Source organism: Hakea prostrata, chromosome 1 (genome assembly GCF_041222555.1).
Source record: "Hakea prostrata isolate BN-2017 chromosome 1, UWA_Hpros_2, whole genome shotgun sequence".
In the NCBI taxonomy this organism is placed as follows: Eukaryota; Viridiplantae; Streptophyta; class Magnoliopsida; order Proteales; family Proteaceae; genus Hakea; species Hakea prostrata.
The window spans coordinates 47,788,641-47,806,767 of record NC_142600.1 but is presented as its reverse complement, the minus strand read 5'-3'; the positions used below and the strand labels follow the sequence as shown (position 1 = coordinate 47,806,767).

At 38.5% G+C, this 18,127-nt stretch overlaps 2 protein-coding genes across 2 annotated transcripts; both read right to left on the bottom strand.

The window, feature by feature from the left end:
• Window positions 1–7,274: 7,274 nt before the first annotated feature.
• On the bottom strand, window positions 7,275–9,247 carry LOC149029061 (uncharacterized). Its single transcript, XM_089141904.1, has 5 exons — window positions 9,067–9,247; window positions 8,781–8,847; window positions 8,178–8,679; window positions 7,843–8,074; window positions 7,275–7,747 (listed from the first exon to the last, which is right to left on the bottom strand). The coding sequence occupies exons 1-5, from the start codon at window positions 9,245–9,247 to the stop codon at window positions 7,275–7,277; spliced, it is 1,455 nt and encodes a 484-aa protein (XP_088998030.1).
• Window positions 9,248–9,283: 36 nt separating this feature from the next.
• LOC149029060 (L10-interacting MYB domain-containing protein-like) lies at window positions 9,284–10,037 on the bottom strand. Its single transcript, XM_089141891.1, has 2 exons — window positions 9,717–10,037; window positions 9,284–9,613 (listed from the first exon to the last, which is right to left on the bottom strand). The coding sequence occupies exons 1-2, from the start codon at window positions 10,035–10,037 to the stop codon at window positions 9,284–9,286; spliced, it is 651 nt and encodes a 216-aa protein (XP_088998017.1).
• Window positions 10,038–18,127: the final 8,090 nt, after the last annotated feature.

Sequence of the window (18,127 nt, the reverse complement as noted above, 5' to 3'; positions counted from 1 at the left end):
TTTCCGCACTCTGATGATTATCTCGTTACTTAACTATGATTCATTTGAATAATACTGTTAACATTGATTTAGTCTTGTTCTTGATTATATTGTTGTGAATGTGGGAGGATGATTTCACTAACTACTGGATCTTGTGGACTGTGGATCACTCACTCGGGTATGCCAGATAGGAAACCGGCTGGGTGGATGTGACATACTCCACTTTGGAAGCATGACAAGAAAACTCGACCAAGACTGTCAAAATTCTCAATTGTTCCATTCTGTTGTCCCAAAAACCATTCAGATGCTGCTCCAATCAATGAGGCAGGGAAGATTATGCACATGGCTGCTTCACTATGTTTGTACGAGGACATGACAGATTTATAGTGCATGATGTGATGTTTTGGGCATCTTGTGCCGTCAAACATGGTAAAGGTTGGGCATTTGAAATTTTTTGGCATCTCTGCTTTAGAAATTGCTCAGACAAAATGATCTTCTTTCATAACAAAATATAAAGCATCCTTTTGTTTGAATCTTCTAGCTTTTTCAACTTCTCATCAAGTTCTTCAAACCGCTTATTTACATGATTAGCATGCTTAGTCGAAACTCCAGTTTTATTCCCTTCTTGTGGATCGTTAGTTGGATTAGAGCTACTTCCTTGATCTTCGTAATTGTCACCTAAAGGAGGGTCCTTAGATGCTGCCTCTCATGATGGTCAGAATTTCTCTCCGACCTTTTCATTTCCTTTCTCACAATTTCTCTGAGATGGTCATGATGAACAGTCAGGTTGGAGTGATCGTACCTCCTTTTGCCTCAATGGTCGACCATCTCCATCAACATCTGGGTTACTTGGATTGAACTGTTGGCTGGTTCTCGGCACAGCTACTTGTTGACGGATGTTTGCCCTAATCAGTTCGTTTAGGTTTAAGATTTGTTTATGCAATTCATTAAATTGACCAATTGTTACAAACTGATTGGATAAATCTGTTGGGGTCTCCAATTGAGGAACTTTTTCAATTCCTAGGGGTGCATCCTCTTTGTTAATCTCCTGTTTGCTTCATTCAAGTCATCTCCAACTACTCTTCCTGATCTGGTATGCATGATGGCTTTTCGATCAAGTTACCACACACGGGTGCCAATTGTTAATGCAAAATCCCACTTGACCACCCGAACGAAGGTACCTACAAGCACGTGCTCGACCATGTGGCCGAGTAACGCCTCCAACGATCAAATCAATAAGAAACTATAAGTGAGAAAGCTTAATCTCAATTCCAACCAGAAAAGATGACCTTAGAATATGTGCCTCTCTACAGGGATCCTCTGAATATTTATAGAGTTGGAGAGTTACATTGAAGTTAGAATACTAAAGTCTGAACTGGACTCCAGTTTGGACTCTTTTCCTTTGCGTTGTTGTTATAGAGTTCGATTCGTACTCTATAAGTAATTTGAGTCCAATCTTTTTATCCCTAATTTTTAGGAGACCGGATTACCTACGTTATCCTGGTGAGTCTTTGTTGCTTAGTACATGGTTCGACCATAATGTTGGTTTAGCCAGTTTACAATGAGCTTGACCATGAATCGGGTCGAACCAACTTGTGGAAGTCCAGTCTAACCTGCTCTTTATGGATCGCCCATATCACTGTGAAACCAACCAACAACATCAAATGTGGGTGGGATGGTTCACACATTTGTGAAAGTTCCTCAATTTCATCCAACTAATAATGGAAAAGTTCGGCGATTGAATGATCAAAACAAATTCAAAGAGGTCTTCTGCCTTGCCCAATTTTCATTTTCCATAAGATTTATTCGTTCATGCACCCTATTAGTTAGGGAGAGGCCAGAGAAGGGGTGTCAGTGCCATAAATTAGGGTTGAAGAAGGTGATCTGGTTTTGTTGAAGGTTGGAAAGACTCTAAACAGTTTTAAGGATAATTTGGGTGAGAATCACGGTGTCATGATAGTGGATCTCACGGGGTCTGGAAGGGGGGGTTCACAACAGCAAGGAACTTAATTTCGCCGAAATTCGGTGATTTTGCCCCCCGGTGAACCAAAACCAGGGGGCAAAACGAGATTAGTTAAATATCGCCGGAAAATCAACATTCAGCAAAAAGTGCCGAAATATTGCCGGAAAATCGAGCGAATCACAAGAAAATGGCCGTTGAAAGAGAAGAAGAAAGAAAGAAAGAAAGGGAAAGAAATCTGGATTTTCCGGCGAATCACAAGAAAATGCCGTTGAAAGAGAAGAAGAAAGAAAGAAAGGGAAAGAAATCTGGTAGTCACCGCCGATCGCCAAAATTTGGTGAAATCCGTGCTCGGTTCTGTTTCTTGTTATTGTCTTACTTGCAAGTTGCAAGTAGAACTTTGCTGGAACTCATCCCAAAACACCAAACTTCATCCCTGCAACAAAATGAAGAAAATGCAAACATCTCAAAATGCATTTTGCCTTTTTCTTCTGAACCATCACACGCAAGGTGTCATCTCTCAAGTCTAAATTCTGAACTCTAAAGTTCAAATAAGTTTTTATGTTTTTTATTTTTACATTGAGCAAAATACGTGGTTTATGGAGAACCACGAATTCTAAAAGTAAAAAGATAAAAAATATATATATTAAACTAAACATGAGCATTGATTGAGACGTTTTTGCAAGATATTTCATCTTATTTTATTAATTTTTAAATTTTAGTTTGCAGAGTGTGTAATAATGAAGTGTAACGTGTGACTTATGTGACGTGACTTTTCGTTCCTTGAGTAAAAAGGATATTTTAAAATTTTGAAAGAGGAAATTGGGATTGCGTGTGATAAAAGTAAGAGGGTTTTTTTATTTGGAATCGACACTTGAGAATTAAGTTAAATCGGCGAGATTTCGCTGGATATCACCAGTTCGCCACCAGCGAAATCTCGTTCCTTGCACAGCAGTGGTTGCCAATGATGAGAAAATGGTTTTTTTTTTTTTGGTTGGATGCCAATGATGAGAAAATGACTAGAGAAAGAAATGAGAAGATATATTTTTTTCTTTTTTTAGTAGACGAGCGAAGAAGGAAGATTGACTGAAGGTAAAATAAGGTTTACAGTAAATAGGAACTCTAGCTAAATTAGTGATTTTGGGTGAAGGGAGGTAAGTATGAACCTCATTAAAGTTATTGGGTTTAGGGTAGCGGATTCCCCTTAATCCATTTATATGTGTAAGGTTGAATTTTGAAAATAAGGTCTAAGTTAATAGGTATTTTAGTCATTTAAACATATAAGGGGTATTTTAATTATTTTTAAAAATATCTTTTAAATTTCATAATTTAAAACAATCTAAAATGTGCCTAATAGAGAAAACCTATTTATAGTTTTGAACATTTAAGGACCTGTTTGGTTACATGAATCAAATCTCTGGTTTCACAAATGGGAAATTTATATCTGTTTGGTTGTGTGAATTCTTGAATTCATGAAATCTAAGGACTCTCCCTTTTACACTAAAAATGTGAATTTGTAGATTTATGGGTATAAAGTGAAATCTTTTCACGCATACTATAAAAGCGCTAAACATTTGAACCATGACTCCATAGATGTTTTTTCAAGATGAATTTACAGATTTAATTCCAAAGATTTAGACTAACAAAACAATTAATTTTATGAACCATGACTCCATATAGGGGTGCAAGTTTGGCCCTGGCGGCCTTGACCCGCCCTAAGCCCGAATAGGGCTTGAGCTAAAGATTTTGGCCCTAACGGTTAGGGCCAAAATATTCTTGCCCTGAACTAGGGCCAAGGGCGGGCCTGGGATTACTCTCTGGCCCGCCCAACCCATCCTGGCCCGTCCCTGATTTTAGCCCTAATCTTAGCCCTGATTCTGACCTTGATTCTAGTCCTGATTTTGGCCCTGATTTTGGCCTTAATTTTGGCCCTGATTCTGACCCTGATCTTGGCCCTGATCCTAGCCCTGATCTTGACCCTGATATTGGCCTTAATCTTGGCCTTGATCTAAGCCCATGATTTTGGCCCTGATTTAGGTCCATAATTTTGGCTCTGATTTGAGTCTGGTCCCTCCACCCATATGGAGAGGAATTAATTATAATCCACATGGGTGAATATTTGACACCTGTCAAATTTTAAAAACATGATCATGCTTTGTAAAAAAATAAATAAAAATAAATTATATCTTCATTACCAATATAGTAAGCATCCACCTGATTTTGGCCCGATCCTGACCCTAATTTTGGCTCTAATGTTAATGTTAATTTGACCCTGATCATGCATTAGATTTTTACCCTAATCTTCACATTAAATTGATATAACTATAAATCTCGACTTTGACCTTCAGTCATTTTGATAATATTAGACTATGAGTTCACTTTTTATATTATTTTTATTTTTCGAATTAAGTCATTTTTAGTTCCAAAAAATCATTGATTTTTTTTTTTTTTTGGACTAAGGCGAGATAATATATTATAAATAATAAAAGCTAGTATATAGAGAATTAATATCTAACAAATCTACACCCCAACTTCTCATCATGAATATTGACATCTTTCTTTTGCATCCAATGTGATATTTCAGAGGAAAAAAAAAAACTTATTAAGAATAGATAGCTATGTTTGTAACTAAAATATAATTTTCTTTAACTACGAAAAAAATATCAATACTAAATTATCATTGATTTACTTGTTAACAAAGTTTTGAATATGATTTTTTATTTTTTTTTGTTGAATAAGGATATCAATGGGAGGGGTTTTCAATTTTCATCACCAAAGTAATGGGAGTGGTTTTCAATTTCCATCATCAAAGCAATGAGAGACTTTCAGAGATCAATATAGAATTATGGAGTATGAATTTATTTATGTTTAAAGCAACACTTAATTGACTATTTTTTCATTTTGTATGAGTTTGAATCATCTTATATTTCTATGAATTTTATTTTTAGTTTACTTATGATACTTTTATTTATTATTATTATTATTTTTTTTTATGAATTTACATTTGTTATTTTAGGTCCAATAATATGACCAATTAAGGCTAGAGCCAAGATAGGGTCAATCAGAGCCAAGGACAAGGCTAATTAGGGTCAGGGCCAATTAGGACCAAGGACAGGGTCAATCAGGGTTAATCGGGGCCAATCAAGACTAGGGACAGGGCCAATCATGGCTAGTCAAGGCCAGGGCCAATTAGGGTTAGGGCCGGGGCCAAGGTCAGGGCCAATTAGGGCCAATCAGGGCCAACCCATCCCGACCCGGCCCAATTAGGGCCAATTAGGGCGGGAATGGGCTTGGCTTGGCCCTGTAGAGCTTAGGGCCGGGGACAATAATCCTTGGCCCTGAACCAAGGTCAGGGCGGGAATGGGCTTGGCTTGGCCCTGTAGAGCTTAGGGCCGGGGACAATAATCCTTGGCCCTGAACCAAGGTTAGGGCGGGAATGGGCTTGGCTTGGCCCTGTAGAGCTTAGGGCCGGGGACAATAATCCTTGGCCCTGAACCAAGGTCAGGGCGGGAATGGGCTCAGATTAGAACATATAGGGCTGGGCTTGGGATTGTAAAAGCCCGGCCCAGTTGCAGCCCTAACTCCATAGATTTGAAATCTCTAGATTCAAGTAACCAAACAGCCCTAAATGCACACCCCCCCCCCCCCCCAAAAAAAAAAAAAAACACACGAATTATCTTACGTTCAACTAGGAATCTTGCACACGACTCTAGAGCAATGTAGACTCGCAATGAATTGGGAGTTGATAATCTCTTCAAGGAATGTTTGGAAAGAAATTGGCAAGTGATTGATCAAACAGGTTTACCACTGGAGACACTCCGGAACTAAAATGCCTCATCGATACAGGTAGGCAGTCATGTATAACATAGATGCGATGGAGAGAGATCGTTAGTGTGAAGCATTCAAAAGAAAACAGCGGCAGGCGAGTTTTTTACCCTAGCCCCTTAAGTGGGGGTAAAACTATAACCTGCAAAAATACTGAATGACCATTTTTTACAAAAGCTAAATTGTTCATTACCTAAGGGCCTATTTGGTTATCTGGATTCAAAGATTTCAAATCCCTGGATTTATGAATCAGATATTTATGCCTGTTTGGTTGTAAAACATCATGGATTTCATGAAATCTAGGGGTTTCACTATTTTGCTTAAGAACGTGAATTAAGTCATTCTTGAGTATTGAGTGAAATCCATAAATTCCACCATAAGTATAAAATTGATGAAATTTGCGAATTTATGCAGAGTAACCCAACAGAACTCTATGAACTTGATAGATTTAAGGTTAACTAAACATTTAGTTTTTTGAACCATGAATCCCTAAATTTGAAATCCAATTTCATTTCAATTCCTTGGATTCGTGTAACCAAACTGACCCTAAAATTAAATCTTTTGTTAAGCTTGAATCCAAAATGACAAATTTGACCTTATATGTGGAAAAATGACATTATTGTCTTTTCATTCTCACTAACAAGCTCCTCTTCCTACTCAACCCTTGGGTGAGGTGAAAGGACCAGACCATCTTTTTCCTACACCTCACCAAAAACTATCCACCATTGTCAAAAATTGCCAAGCACCATTACCACCACTTTCTCCCCTCCCCTGCCAGAAATCATTCACCACCCATTCAAATCCGGTTCCTACTTCCCTTAATTTAATCTTCTTCCCACCAGCATTGACTAACATCACAAAAAAAAAAAAAAAAAAAAAAAAAAAAAAAAAAAAAAAAAAAAAAAAAAAAAACAAAAAAAAAAAAAAGGGAAAAAAAAAAAAAAAAAAAAAAAAAAAAATAAAAAAAAAACACCAAAACACCCACCACCACAAAAAAAAAAAAAAAAACACCACCCCCCCCCCCCACCCAAAAAAAAAAAAAAAAAAAACACCACCCCCCCCACCCCCTCCCCCCCCCCCCTTTTTTTAATCACCTCCCCCCCCCCACCCCCCCCGCTTTATCCCCCCGTTTTCCCCTTTTTTACCCCCCGGGGGGGGCCCCCCCCCCTTTTCCAATGCCCAAGTAGGGGTTGTATGGTAACCATTCTGTGCCAAAATTCCCACTTCAGCACAGAATCCATTTTTTATGCTTCTGTGCTGAAGTGGGCAAATTTGGCACAGAATCATTGCCATAATCTTGTATGGTAACCTACAGATGGGCACGTTTCTTTGGCCCATCTTGGCACAGAATCTTGTATGGTATGTACAACTTCTGTGCCAAAATGGGTACATTTTTTTAATAAAATATTTAAAAAGATAAATATAAAAGACATTAAAAAAAACTAAACATGCATGTTCAATTCATACATAAGTGCTTATATAAAATCAAGTGAGATTACAATTGATGTTTTCAAGTGATTAATGGGAGTCTCGCTCTTTCTGCCAATTCATTTGCAATTTTCTTCTTTTTCTCTTCCATTTGTCTTGCTTCTGATTGGGTGTTATCAGGGGGAATATCAGGATCCGATATTACTTCTTCAGATATCCAATGCGGGTTTCCGAATTCTTCAAACTTTTTGTCCGCAATTTGCTCATCGCGGATGAAGTTATGAATAGCACAACAAGCAATGACAATTCTGGCTTGAGTACGTAATGTGAACCCGTGACGCATTTTACTCAAAATTGGGAACCTGCTCTTTAAGCATCCAAAAGACCTTTCTATAATATTCCTTACTGAAGAGTGCCTGTGGTTGAAAAGTTCAATAGCAGTCCTAGGCCCTCGACCTCTCCCCCTGAAATCTCGCAAATGATACCGAGTACCCTTGAATGGTGTCATGAATCCAGATAAAGTCGGGTATCCGGAGTCAACCACATAATACTTACCTACGACAATTTAAGATAATAAAAGTTAGTCCCATAAGTTTAAATATAATGAAGGGATAAAAAAATTATCGATGAAGTAGTTGTATTAAATTTACCTGGAGGAGGACGAGGAAAATTTATCACAGGGTCTGTAATCACTTGTCTAAAAATTCTGCAATCATTTGAAGAACCTTCCCAGCCAGAATAGACAAATGTGAATTTCATGTCAAAGGAACACGCACACATGACATTTTGTGTGGTGATTCCTTTCCTTCCACGATATGGTACTTGTTTTCCAGCCGGTAACATTGCATGCACATGGGTACCATCGATTGCACCAATACAATCCTAGTACAATGAACATTCTCAAACCCATTAATAGAAGTGGTGAGGAGCATAAAGTATGCATATGGGAGATTGTATTCTAAGTACGTAAAAGCTTGTATCATACCTTAAAGTAAGGAAAGTGTTTTGGATTTGTGAGTATCTCTGGCGGAATTGCATCAAGGTTAGGAGGCATTATGTTTTCTTTGCTTAACATCACAAAAGCTTTTAACACTCTCTTGAATACTCTTGTGATTGTCTCAGGCGAACGTTGGAAATCTTCGGCCACATCTCTATATTTAAAGTCTCGACCAAGTAATGTCATAAATATACCAAGTTGCTCATCAACACGAATATACCTAGTATCATCTAACCATCCTCGATGCCGCATCTTCACCTCTAAGTTATAAAACACATGTCGTTCCATCTTGAATCTCTCGAAGACACGATCTACGTGTCTGTCTAATATTTCTCTAACACGTTCCGGTCCCGTGAGTTTACTATCTCTTATTGGCTCAGGGACACGGGTCACTTGTGTTTGATCCGTCAGTAGCAATTCCAAACCTAATAACTCGATAAGATCATCTTCATCAAAAGAGGAAGAACTTGACATATTATGACGATAGTCCCTGAAAATAATCATATAAATCATGTTCAAATAGAAAGCACAATTATTATCTTCACAATGGAATATCCTCCATACCCTATTTAAAAGCAAACACATGCATACACTGCAAATTCAAAGTATGAAGAGCCATACCATATTTCAAAATACTTATCATCCATACAATCCATAACTAAAAATGAAAAAAACACACCAAAAGAGTTCTAGAAAAATATAAGTCCAAACATAAAACACACCAGGTCTGCATATAATATTATCCTCAAAAACATACTAGCAAATATGTCATTAAAAGCAAACACAAACGGTTCAACTTTGAGTAGGATCACGGGGTGGCTGGGTAGGCTGAAGCAACCTTGATAGTGTAAGATGTCTGACTTCAGGGGGGGGGCACATATTATAATTTCTCTGAAAGTTGGATCCGACTTAACATGCAAGATTGCATCGCCTAATGTGTCGGGATCCAAATTCATTGACATCAGAACATCAAAGGTCCTAACAATGCTGAAGTCATTACTAATAGCGGATGTTGCTGTAGTCTGAGCTAGGTACTTGTCCCGCTTTGCCGAACACATCTCTAAGAAGCTCTGAACTGCAGTAGAATTGCTTAATCATGGGCCTGAGCTCTTTCTCTTCCTTCTCTTTGCATTTGGAGTCTTGTCATGTCTTTCATTTGGAGGGACCGGTCCACTGGGTGTTTGAAGCTGATGGGAAGATGACATCTGAGGATTGACATTAGAAAACATATTCATGTTATCTTCATCTGAGCTAGCAACACCCACAATGTCATCATTATCCATGCTCAAGTTCACTGAAGGCTGGTATGCAGTCTCAGGAGTCATCGCTTCCTCACCGGTAGCATAAGTACCTCCAAAAATCTTACACAAGTCTTCCCACTCGGTAAGGCCATGCTTCTTAAACTTAGCCCAGCCTGGATTGTCCTATCATAAACATTGCAAGTCATTGTACATTAGCATACGGTTCATATTCAATTTACGAATTTTAATCAAATATTATAAACAGTGGCACCATAACCGAAATTACCTTGATGTGCATTTCCCATAATGAATCGTCCTCAACAGTGGCAATTTTGGGGACAGGATTCCACCCAAATCCTGATGTTTCCATCAATTTCTTGAAACTAGCATACTGCTGCCTTAATTTGTTGAATTTGTTTGTCAGTTGCTTCATTTCATAATTGATGTTTGATCTACTTCGAAATTTCTCCAAAATATTTTTCCACCCTACCTTGTTGAATGTGGATGTTGTTCTATTCCCTGCCTTAACCTCCTCAACCATTATCTCAATAAAAATCTGTGTATTTTGTTGGCTCCAAGTGGCAGTTTGAGTGTTTGATGTTGCCATTTTTGAAATTACTAATTCATACAAATAATGATGATATGTTATACTACTTAACAACTAGTAAAGGTGCTGACAATGATTCTAACATTTTAAAAAATTACATAAGAATAGTCATAATATCAGTTAAAAGTCCATAACAACATCACAAACTACTACACTGCAAGTGAACCAAATAAGAAAAAAAAAATACACCACATAATACAGCTACTCCTATCACTAAATGTTTAATTAACATTACATCCTTCTCTATGCTCTCCATGTGTTTCATTCCCCTCTTTTGGGACTTCAACAATTCCCTAACTAGTGGGTCATCTTGGCTTCTTTCAATCCCATGTAAAGGAGTTGTTGTCCGCACTTCTCCTATTGGTTCACACCACTGAAAAAAACTACATCCCCTAGGAAATGATGCACATACTTGATATAACCTATTAGGATGTCGGACTGATGTTGAAATTTTGACTGCAGCTAGGTGCCCACAATTGCAATTTGTATTGTTGAACTTCAAATAAGAACTTCTGACATCATTGACACTGGATGTTGACATCCTGATACAAAGTTTTTGTGTTTAAAAAATAGACCATAAAGTAAACATTTCACCCTGTCACCTTCAGAAGCCATAGCTTATATAACCCAGAAAAAAGAAACAATGGAAGGACTACCAGAGAAATTAAAGTCAATTGTGATTGTTTAAGAGCTTCGTTCACATGCAATTTAATATACTTAATAATCAAATATTGTCTTATTCTGTATATATATATATATATATATATATATATATATATATATAATATATATATATATAGAGAGAGAGAGAGAGAGAGAGAGAGAGAGAGAGAGAGAGAGAGAGAGAGAGAGAGAGAGAGCCTATGAAGCTCTCTTATATTTAATTTTATATCTTCTCTTTGATGATCTTACCTACAAGATGACGAACATAAAGAGTTTAAACTAATCATAAGGACAGACCTATAGAACAAAGCCTTGGAGGAGAAGGAACAATAGAGAGGAGAAAGAGAGAGTTAATACTGCCACTTCAAGCTACCCGGAAGGAAGGATTAAGAAAAATAGACCGACTAATTACTTTAATGAAAAGTACATCCAACCTTAAGATGGTGGGTTTCCACGTTAAAGTACTTTTGCCACTGCATGCCCATGCAACATTAAAATTAGGTTAAAAGGGTTCAAGGGAACATAACCTTTTCAATTCTATATGATATTTGGTGAAAAGAAAAGAAAAAGTTGGTAAGTGGCCGTACATAAAAGAAATAACTCACCCCTGATCAAGTATCCTTCATGCCTTTAATTCGTTCTCACCTTTCTTTCTTGATCACATAGTGATTTTTTGGAATCCAAGGGTTCCATTCTTGTGGTGATCAATACCTTAGTTTGAAGTGCATTATTGTTATCAAGCACGACTTGGTCCTATTCTATTCTTGGTGATAATTTCACAACCATTTCAAGTGGACCTTATCAGAAGAAACCATTTAAGTGGATTTATACCAAAAAATGATGATTTTCCTCATAAGATTTTTATCTTTTTAGTTTTCGGTTAATCAAAAATATAAAATTGATGATTCTTATCCTAAAATTTTTTTACATTGTTGGACCTCATAGGGTAAAATCCAAGACTCCAAAAAAAGAAAAAGAAAGTCATTTCATCATGCTCTCAAAATAAACACTAATTTGAAAAACTTTGAAAATGCACCATCTCAGATTAAGCAGGACCATGATCAACTACTGCTGGTCTCAATTTGGATATGTCAAGCTTATTAATTCAGATCTAATATTGATGATTTGAAACTAAGATCACCAAGAATCTTGATTAAGTGGATAATTTAAGAGAAAAAAAATACAGTTTTAACTGGCAAGAAAAGAGAAAAACAGTTTATTAATAGAAACTAGACACAAAATTCCTTAAGCTCATAGTGTATAATCATATCTTAAGACTCAGAAGGGGGTGGGAATTTTGAAACCATGCAGATAATTGAGAGAATCCTTCAATTGTAACAGAGCAATCCTCTCCTCCTTCAAACAGCTTTTAGAACCATAAGCATCAAAACAAAAACATAAGAGACTTACGAGAACTGCTGCAGAAATCACACTAGAAGAAGAAATAAAAGTTCCCATGACTAATCCAATTGCTACTCACAAAAGATTAATTTCCGGTATAACAGAAGATCATTTTGAAGCTACATATATATAGCCAGCCAAGTCAAATCAAGTCATCATAAATTTGTATAAAATATAACAGAAGATTCAAGTTTATCACAGCCTCTTGCAAGAATATCGACCTCAAGTTACACAAGAAACGATCAAAAGTGCAGAGTAACAAGCAACATCAATTTAATTAAGTTAATCAAAGAACATGGAAAAATTCTAGCTTTCTACTGTCCAAATCACACTATTAAAGAGCCGTAGCAGCAGTAGGTACAAAAGCTTAATTCAGAAACAAGGAGCTACACTAGCTCAATAGTTGAGCTGGCACAGCAGAGTCATACACACCTTAGAGTGAGATGAGAGAGACGAGGTGAGAGACCTTGAGAGCAGAATCCACAACCAAAAGCTCTTTGGTAACCTTGCTCGAACTACAACGCAGAATCCACAACCAGAGATTAAGGTAAGCCCTAATTTCACCCCACCCGAATCCGAACATAAATTACGGCGAAAAAAAGGACTAGACAAAAACATACCACGGGCGAGGGCGATCCACGGATGCAAGGGCTCCTCTTACTGCGAAATCGGTCGATGCTGTGTTCTTCAACCTCCAATACAAAGCGAGCGGACAAACTTGAGAGAGTCCAGCAACCCAAATACTTAAGCGAGACGAGACAGAGCCAAAGTGCCATTGATGGAGGGGCAGAGAGAGACGACAGAGTCGAGAGATGGACAGAGACACGAGAGAGACGAGAGGGCTAATCTAGGGCTACCAAAGTGCTGTTGAGAGATGACCGTTGAGAGATGACAACCAGAGTGCAGAGAGATGAGAGAGAGCAGAGAGAGACGACAGAGTCGAGAGATGGACAGAGACACGAGAGAGACGAGAGAGAGACAAGAGGGCTTATCTAGGGCTACCAAAGTGCCGTTGAGAGATGACCGTTGAGAGACGACGAAAACCAGAGTGCAGAGAGACGAGAGTGATGAGGAGCTTTGAGGAGCTTTTAGGGTTATCGTGAAATTACATCGATAACCCTAATCAGCGTCACGGGCTTCACTTGTGCCCCGCAAAATGGTAGAGAATCACTTCTGTGCCAGAGAAGCTCTGACACAAGGAAAAAGTGTGCCCATTGCCTGGTTCGGCACACATTTGCTGAACCAAAGCACGAGAAAATCCGAACCGGTTTACCATACAAGATTCTGGTCATACGTACCAAAACGGGCAAATGGCACAGAATAAGTGTGCCAGAATGGTTACCATACAGGGGGGGTGGTGGGGGGGGGGTGTGGGGGGGGGGGGGGGGGGGGGTGGTGGGGGGTTTTTGGGTGTGTCGCCCCCGCGGGGGGGGGGGGGGGTGGGTTTTTTTTTGGGTTTGGTGGTTTTCTTTTTTTTTTTTTTTTTTTCCCCAAAAAAATTTTCTTTCTGTGGGGGGGGGGGGGGGTTTTTTTGGGGGGGGGGGGGGGGGGGGGGCAGGGGGGGGCGGGCGCACCTATTCGAACCATGCTTCAAAACCCCCTTTACCTCTCATCTTCCTCTTTCGATCTTGAACGCGACTGCAAGCGACACAGAGATCTGACTACTGAGAGCTTGGAATCTTTGACGGTTTTCGGACGGTTTGACACAGAGGTGCTCAATCAGGTTTATTTCTGTTTGTATAGGGGTTTTGGTTTCGTAGATTTGATTTTGTGATGGAAAAGATTTCAAGTTTAGGGTTATCCATTTTCTTTATTTCTACTTGTATTCTCTTTGATTTTCATTCTGTTTTATATTTATCTGAGCATAAGAACAACTAACGAGGAGTGAGGGAAAGGGACCTTCTATCTTTTTGTTGATGTCACAAAAGAGGCTTCTGGGTCATATAACAGTTTGGTCCTTTTATGAAACGATTCCCCAACCCATCCTTCTGAGGAGATCGCTCACTTTTCTGTATGCTTGATTTCTTGTTATCAAATTGCAACATAATAAATAATTAAATATCGTTTTTGTGAATCGAATTGGTTGGGGGAACATGACTACGTAAGTGAGTGGTTTTTTTGTTATATTAGGTGTAGGAACTCCATTGTATCAGTTACTGTCACATTTTAGTTTTGAATGCAGTTAATGAATGGATGTATGTCCATGCTGTTAAGTATCAATATTCAACAATTTTCAGTTTATCTGTTGGATTCTAATTCAGGTAGAAACATGAGTCCCAATTAGAATTGGATTTTGCAGGGAGGTTTGAATATTGTAATCTTGTTTCATGGAGGAAATGATGGGAACAACAGTAGTTCCATTGTGAAAAGCTGAAACTAATTTGTTATGTTTACATTATTGTTATTACCTTGTTTTCCAATTGACCTTGGCTCATTAGTAAAGTTTAGAAATTTGGGCTATCTTCTTCCTTTTAATTAAGATTGAGTAAATGATCAGGGAGCTGATGAAATAACCCATGATTTGACCCTTCTATTTGGCATTCTAAACTGGATAACTTACACTTGTTCTATAGTTGCAGGTCGGTCAGATGATCATTTTTCCCCCTACAAAGGTTCTGTTAGGTTGTTTCCTACAAAAAGCTCGGTATCTCTGGGTGCTTGCTCCCTTCTTTTATTCCCTTTCTTATTGTTTTTTATACCTTTCAATTCTACATCCCTTCCCACATTCCTTTAGAACTGAACTGGTGTTTGTCTTGCTCTAATTATTTCAGTATTGATGAGCTGAAACTCTGTTCAGACATGTTAAACTGAAAATTTAGGACTTTCATGGAGCTGTTGGAAGGGGAGCTCGGTGAAAAGCCTTACTTCAATGGGGACACCTTTGGGTTTGTAGGTGTGAGCTTAATCCCCTTCTAACAGGGCGAAGAGGTGCATGGAAAGGGAGAGTGTGTTCAAATCCTTACCTGAGCCTCAGAAGATTTATGAATATGCTGTCAACATGAAGAAATTTTATGGTATTGAATGAGTGAGGAAGAGTGATATCTGGAATTACAATTCACCTTCTTTGTGAGGAGATGTGTTGTTACATAGCCCTCTTCCCTTAATGGCATGACTATATATATTTAGTGGAAAAAAAACATTAAGCTGGATGTTTTGGATTATAACAACTACTTGTTATTTGATTTGGCAAGCAAGGAACAATACTAAGTATCAAGTGTAGAATTGAACTAGATAGACTAGACTATATGATTACAAATGGTCATATTTAACAAGGGATCTTCTACGCTATGATAATTGGCCATCAGCTTACATTCACACACAAATAGACTCTGGATTGTATAATACAAATAAACTGATTAAAACCTCCTTGCTTGTGGCAGGTATCACAGGGATAAAAATTAAACCGAGTCAACGGATTTTTTGCCTTGTAGATAAAGCTAACTATGCACAGGGAAGATGCGACCTCAAAAGACAGACTACACCTTTTGACCCTTGCTCTTTACGATAGTATCCAGCATGCAAGATTGCCCAATATCAACCTTGAATGGGTTCTCTCAGATTTCAAGGAGTGGGGAGACTTGCCATAACCACTTAAAATGTGGCCTCTGAAATATGTGCCTTTGTTCTTTTCTATATCTAGCTTCCTGTTACAGTCTAAAATTCAGACATCATTTTGTTATGATGAGCATTTTGTGGGTGCTCTGATATCATTTTTTGAATGTAATGCCTGACCTCTATAAATTCGTATCACCTCAGCTTGTAATATAAGTCTTTCTTTTATGGATTTCTTCTTTTATTCTCATAAAAAATAAATAAAATTGGGAGAGCTATCTCTAGATAAACACCAAAAGGATGCATCAATAAGATACGGTAAAATAGAATAGTAGAACAAATTTGACTGCCTGAATATGTCATTTAGGCAATATCTAAATCTGATTGTGTACAAATACAAATGTGGACAAGAATCCATTGACACATGCAAAGTTCTGAACATCAATTTCACTAAATTACACAAGGTCATGCTCTTCCATTTTGTTCCCTGCTTAGCTGCTAAGCTACTACTTGTACTGCCTTTTTCTTGAGTTGAACGATATTCATCAATTAAGGCAATCCAACAACCTAACTGCACTTAAAGGAAAAACTATATTCTCAAAAGCTGTCGATAGCCAAAATATACTTACTTGTAACATATACAGGCCTATAGATCCCAACTATACATTTTCCAAAACAACAACAATTTTAGTTATGATTAGATTCCTCCTCAGATGGTGAATACTTTGAATGATCATCAATCCTAAAAAGCAGAATCATATACTTACTTTGGCTGATCAAAACTAAATTTCACTTCTTCATCCAAAATGGAAATAATAATAATAATAATAATAATAATAATAATAAATAAAAAGTCAGTTGCGGTGTCAGATGACTCAAGAACTACATAGATCAAATGATCCTAACACCAAAGACAATGAGGAAAATTAACACAGTAAGTTGGGCCATATAAAATTTAAAAAAGCTTGAAGTTTTCTTGTCCTTATGCTCTGCTTGCACCAAAAAGCTCTCCACCATTTGAATACCTCCTTCACTGAGATGCCTTTGTATCTACCCCCTCATGCCCAGCTTTAACTCTCTAGTCACCATGTTCTTTTGTGGTTTTCGGTTCTAACTGTTGAGGTACAATTTTGCCTGCAAAAAGGGAAAAGAAAAAACAAAAAATCCTAATGTTAAAACAGCTAGTCAAACAACCAGGATGATGCAATTATAGTCCTAAAATGACAATGTTATAAGCCAAGAAGAATCAATTTCTTTCATGGTGATATGGAGAAATTATGATCAGACCGGGTTCATACGTGGTTCGACCCTCGACTCCGGTCGAGACAGAGGGAACCGACTCGCTCCCGAGCGAACTGGATCCAGAAGATGGCTTGCTGAGGAAGAAAACTTATTCAGCTACAAGCACGCCCTAATCCTACTTATGGATTAGGTTAATTACCCTAATGATGGCAGACTCGAATTGACGGCTGCGGCTAATCATTATCGAAGGGATAATCATCATATAACCTAAAGGTTATCTCAGGAGTCCTCTACTAGTCCAAACTAGTAGAAGTCGATTGCTCAACAGATCTAACTGTTAAGATCCAACGACTACCCGAAGAAGGCTCAAGTGCATCCAACGAAGGAGATTCGAAGGTACACTCTATATAAACCTCACTACCATACGAGGTGAGGGGATGGAAAAGACACAATCTGAGACTCAGGCTCAGATTCAGATACATACTGATAGACGAAAACTATCAGCGGCTTACGATCTAGATCACCTTTCCAAGTTCTTTATTCCTTAGCTCTGTGCTTCTAGCAGAGCCGTTTGTGATTAAGTTCATCAACTGACTTAGCCTTCGGAGGTGGACTCCCGACCCCCGCGGTCGGGCCACATCTGACACTTTCGTTTTGCAGGTCATCACGAGGAGATCTAAGGGCTGAGCAGATTTTGGATGCATCATTTGGCGCCGTCTGTGGGAAACGACTTGAAAAGCCATGGTGACTAGATCAGCAGCAGCCGCTGCACAGCGCAATTCCGGTGTTCAGATCCCTGGAGCGAATAATCCAGATATTCCCCAGGGAAGCCAAAATCCTATCGAGGTAGATGGTGGTCACGGAGGACGTAATCCTCCTGATACATTCCAAGATCAATTGGATCAGGTAAAGATTCAACTTTTGGAGGTGAGCCAAGCACTCCGCCTGCTCACCAGACGAGTGGTTTTACCACAAGAACCTAATCAACGCGATTCAGGGAGACGTGCGTTGCCACGTGATCAAAGATTGGCTGAAGACCGGAATATCGGTCAAAATTTTCGTGAAGGAGACCGAGGACCTAGGAGGATTGACGATCAACCTAGGCGAGACGATCGGTTCGACAGACCGCAAGAGAGTACAACTGATTCAAATACAAGGTTGGATACAGGGGTAAGAACTCAGTCACCAACTGTCAGAAGAACCGTTCGCGATGATCGAGCAGTTCGCGACGA

Excerpts from the sequence above, each read along its gene's own strand:
- LOC149029061 (XM_089141904.1), bottom strand. The coding sequence starts at position 9,247 with ATGTGTTCGGCAAAGCGGGACAAGTACCTAGCTCAGACTACAGCAACA. Across the intron at positions 8,680-8,780 it reads TCATACTTTGAATTTGCAGT|GGACTATCGTCATAATATGT; the intron begins GTATGCATGTGT and ends GATTATTTTCAG. Across the intron at positions 7,748-7,842 it reads TTTTCCTCGTCCTCCTCCAG|GTAAGTATTATGTGGTTGAC; the intron begins GTAAATTTAATA and ends AAATTGTCGTAG.
- LOC149029060 (XM_089141891.1), bottom strand. The coding sequence starts at position 10,037 with ATGGCAACATCAAACACTCAAACTGCCACTTGGAGCCAACAAAATACA. Across the intron at positions 9,614-9,716 it reads TATGGGAAATGCACATCAAG|GACAATCCAGGCTGGGCTAA; the intron begins GTAATTTCGGTT and ends TGTTTATGATAG.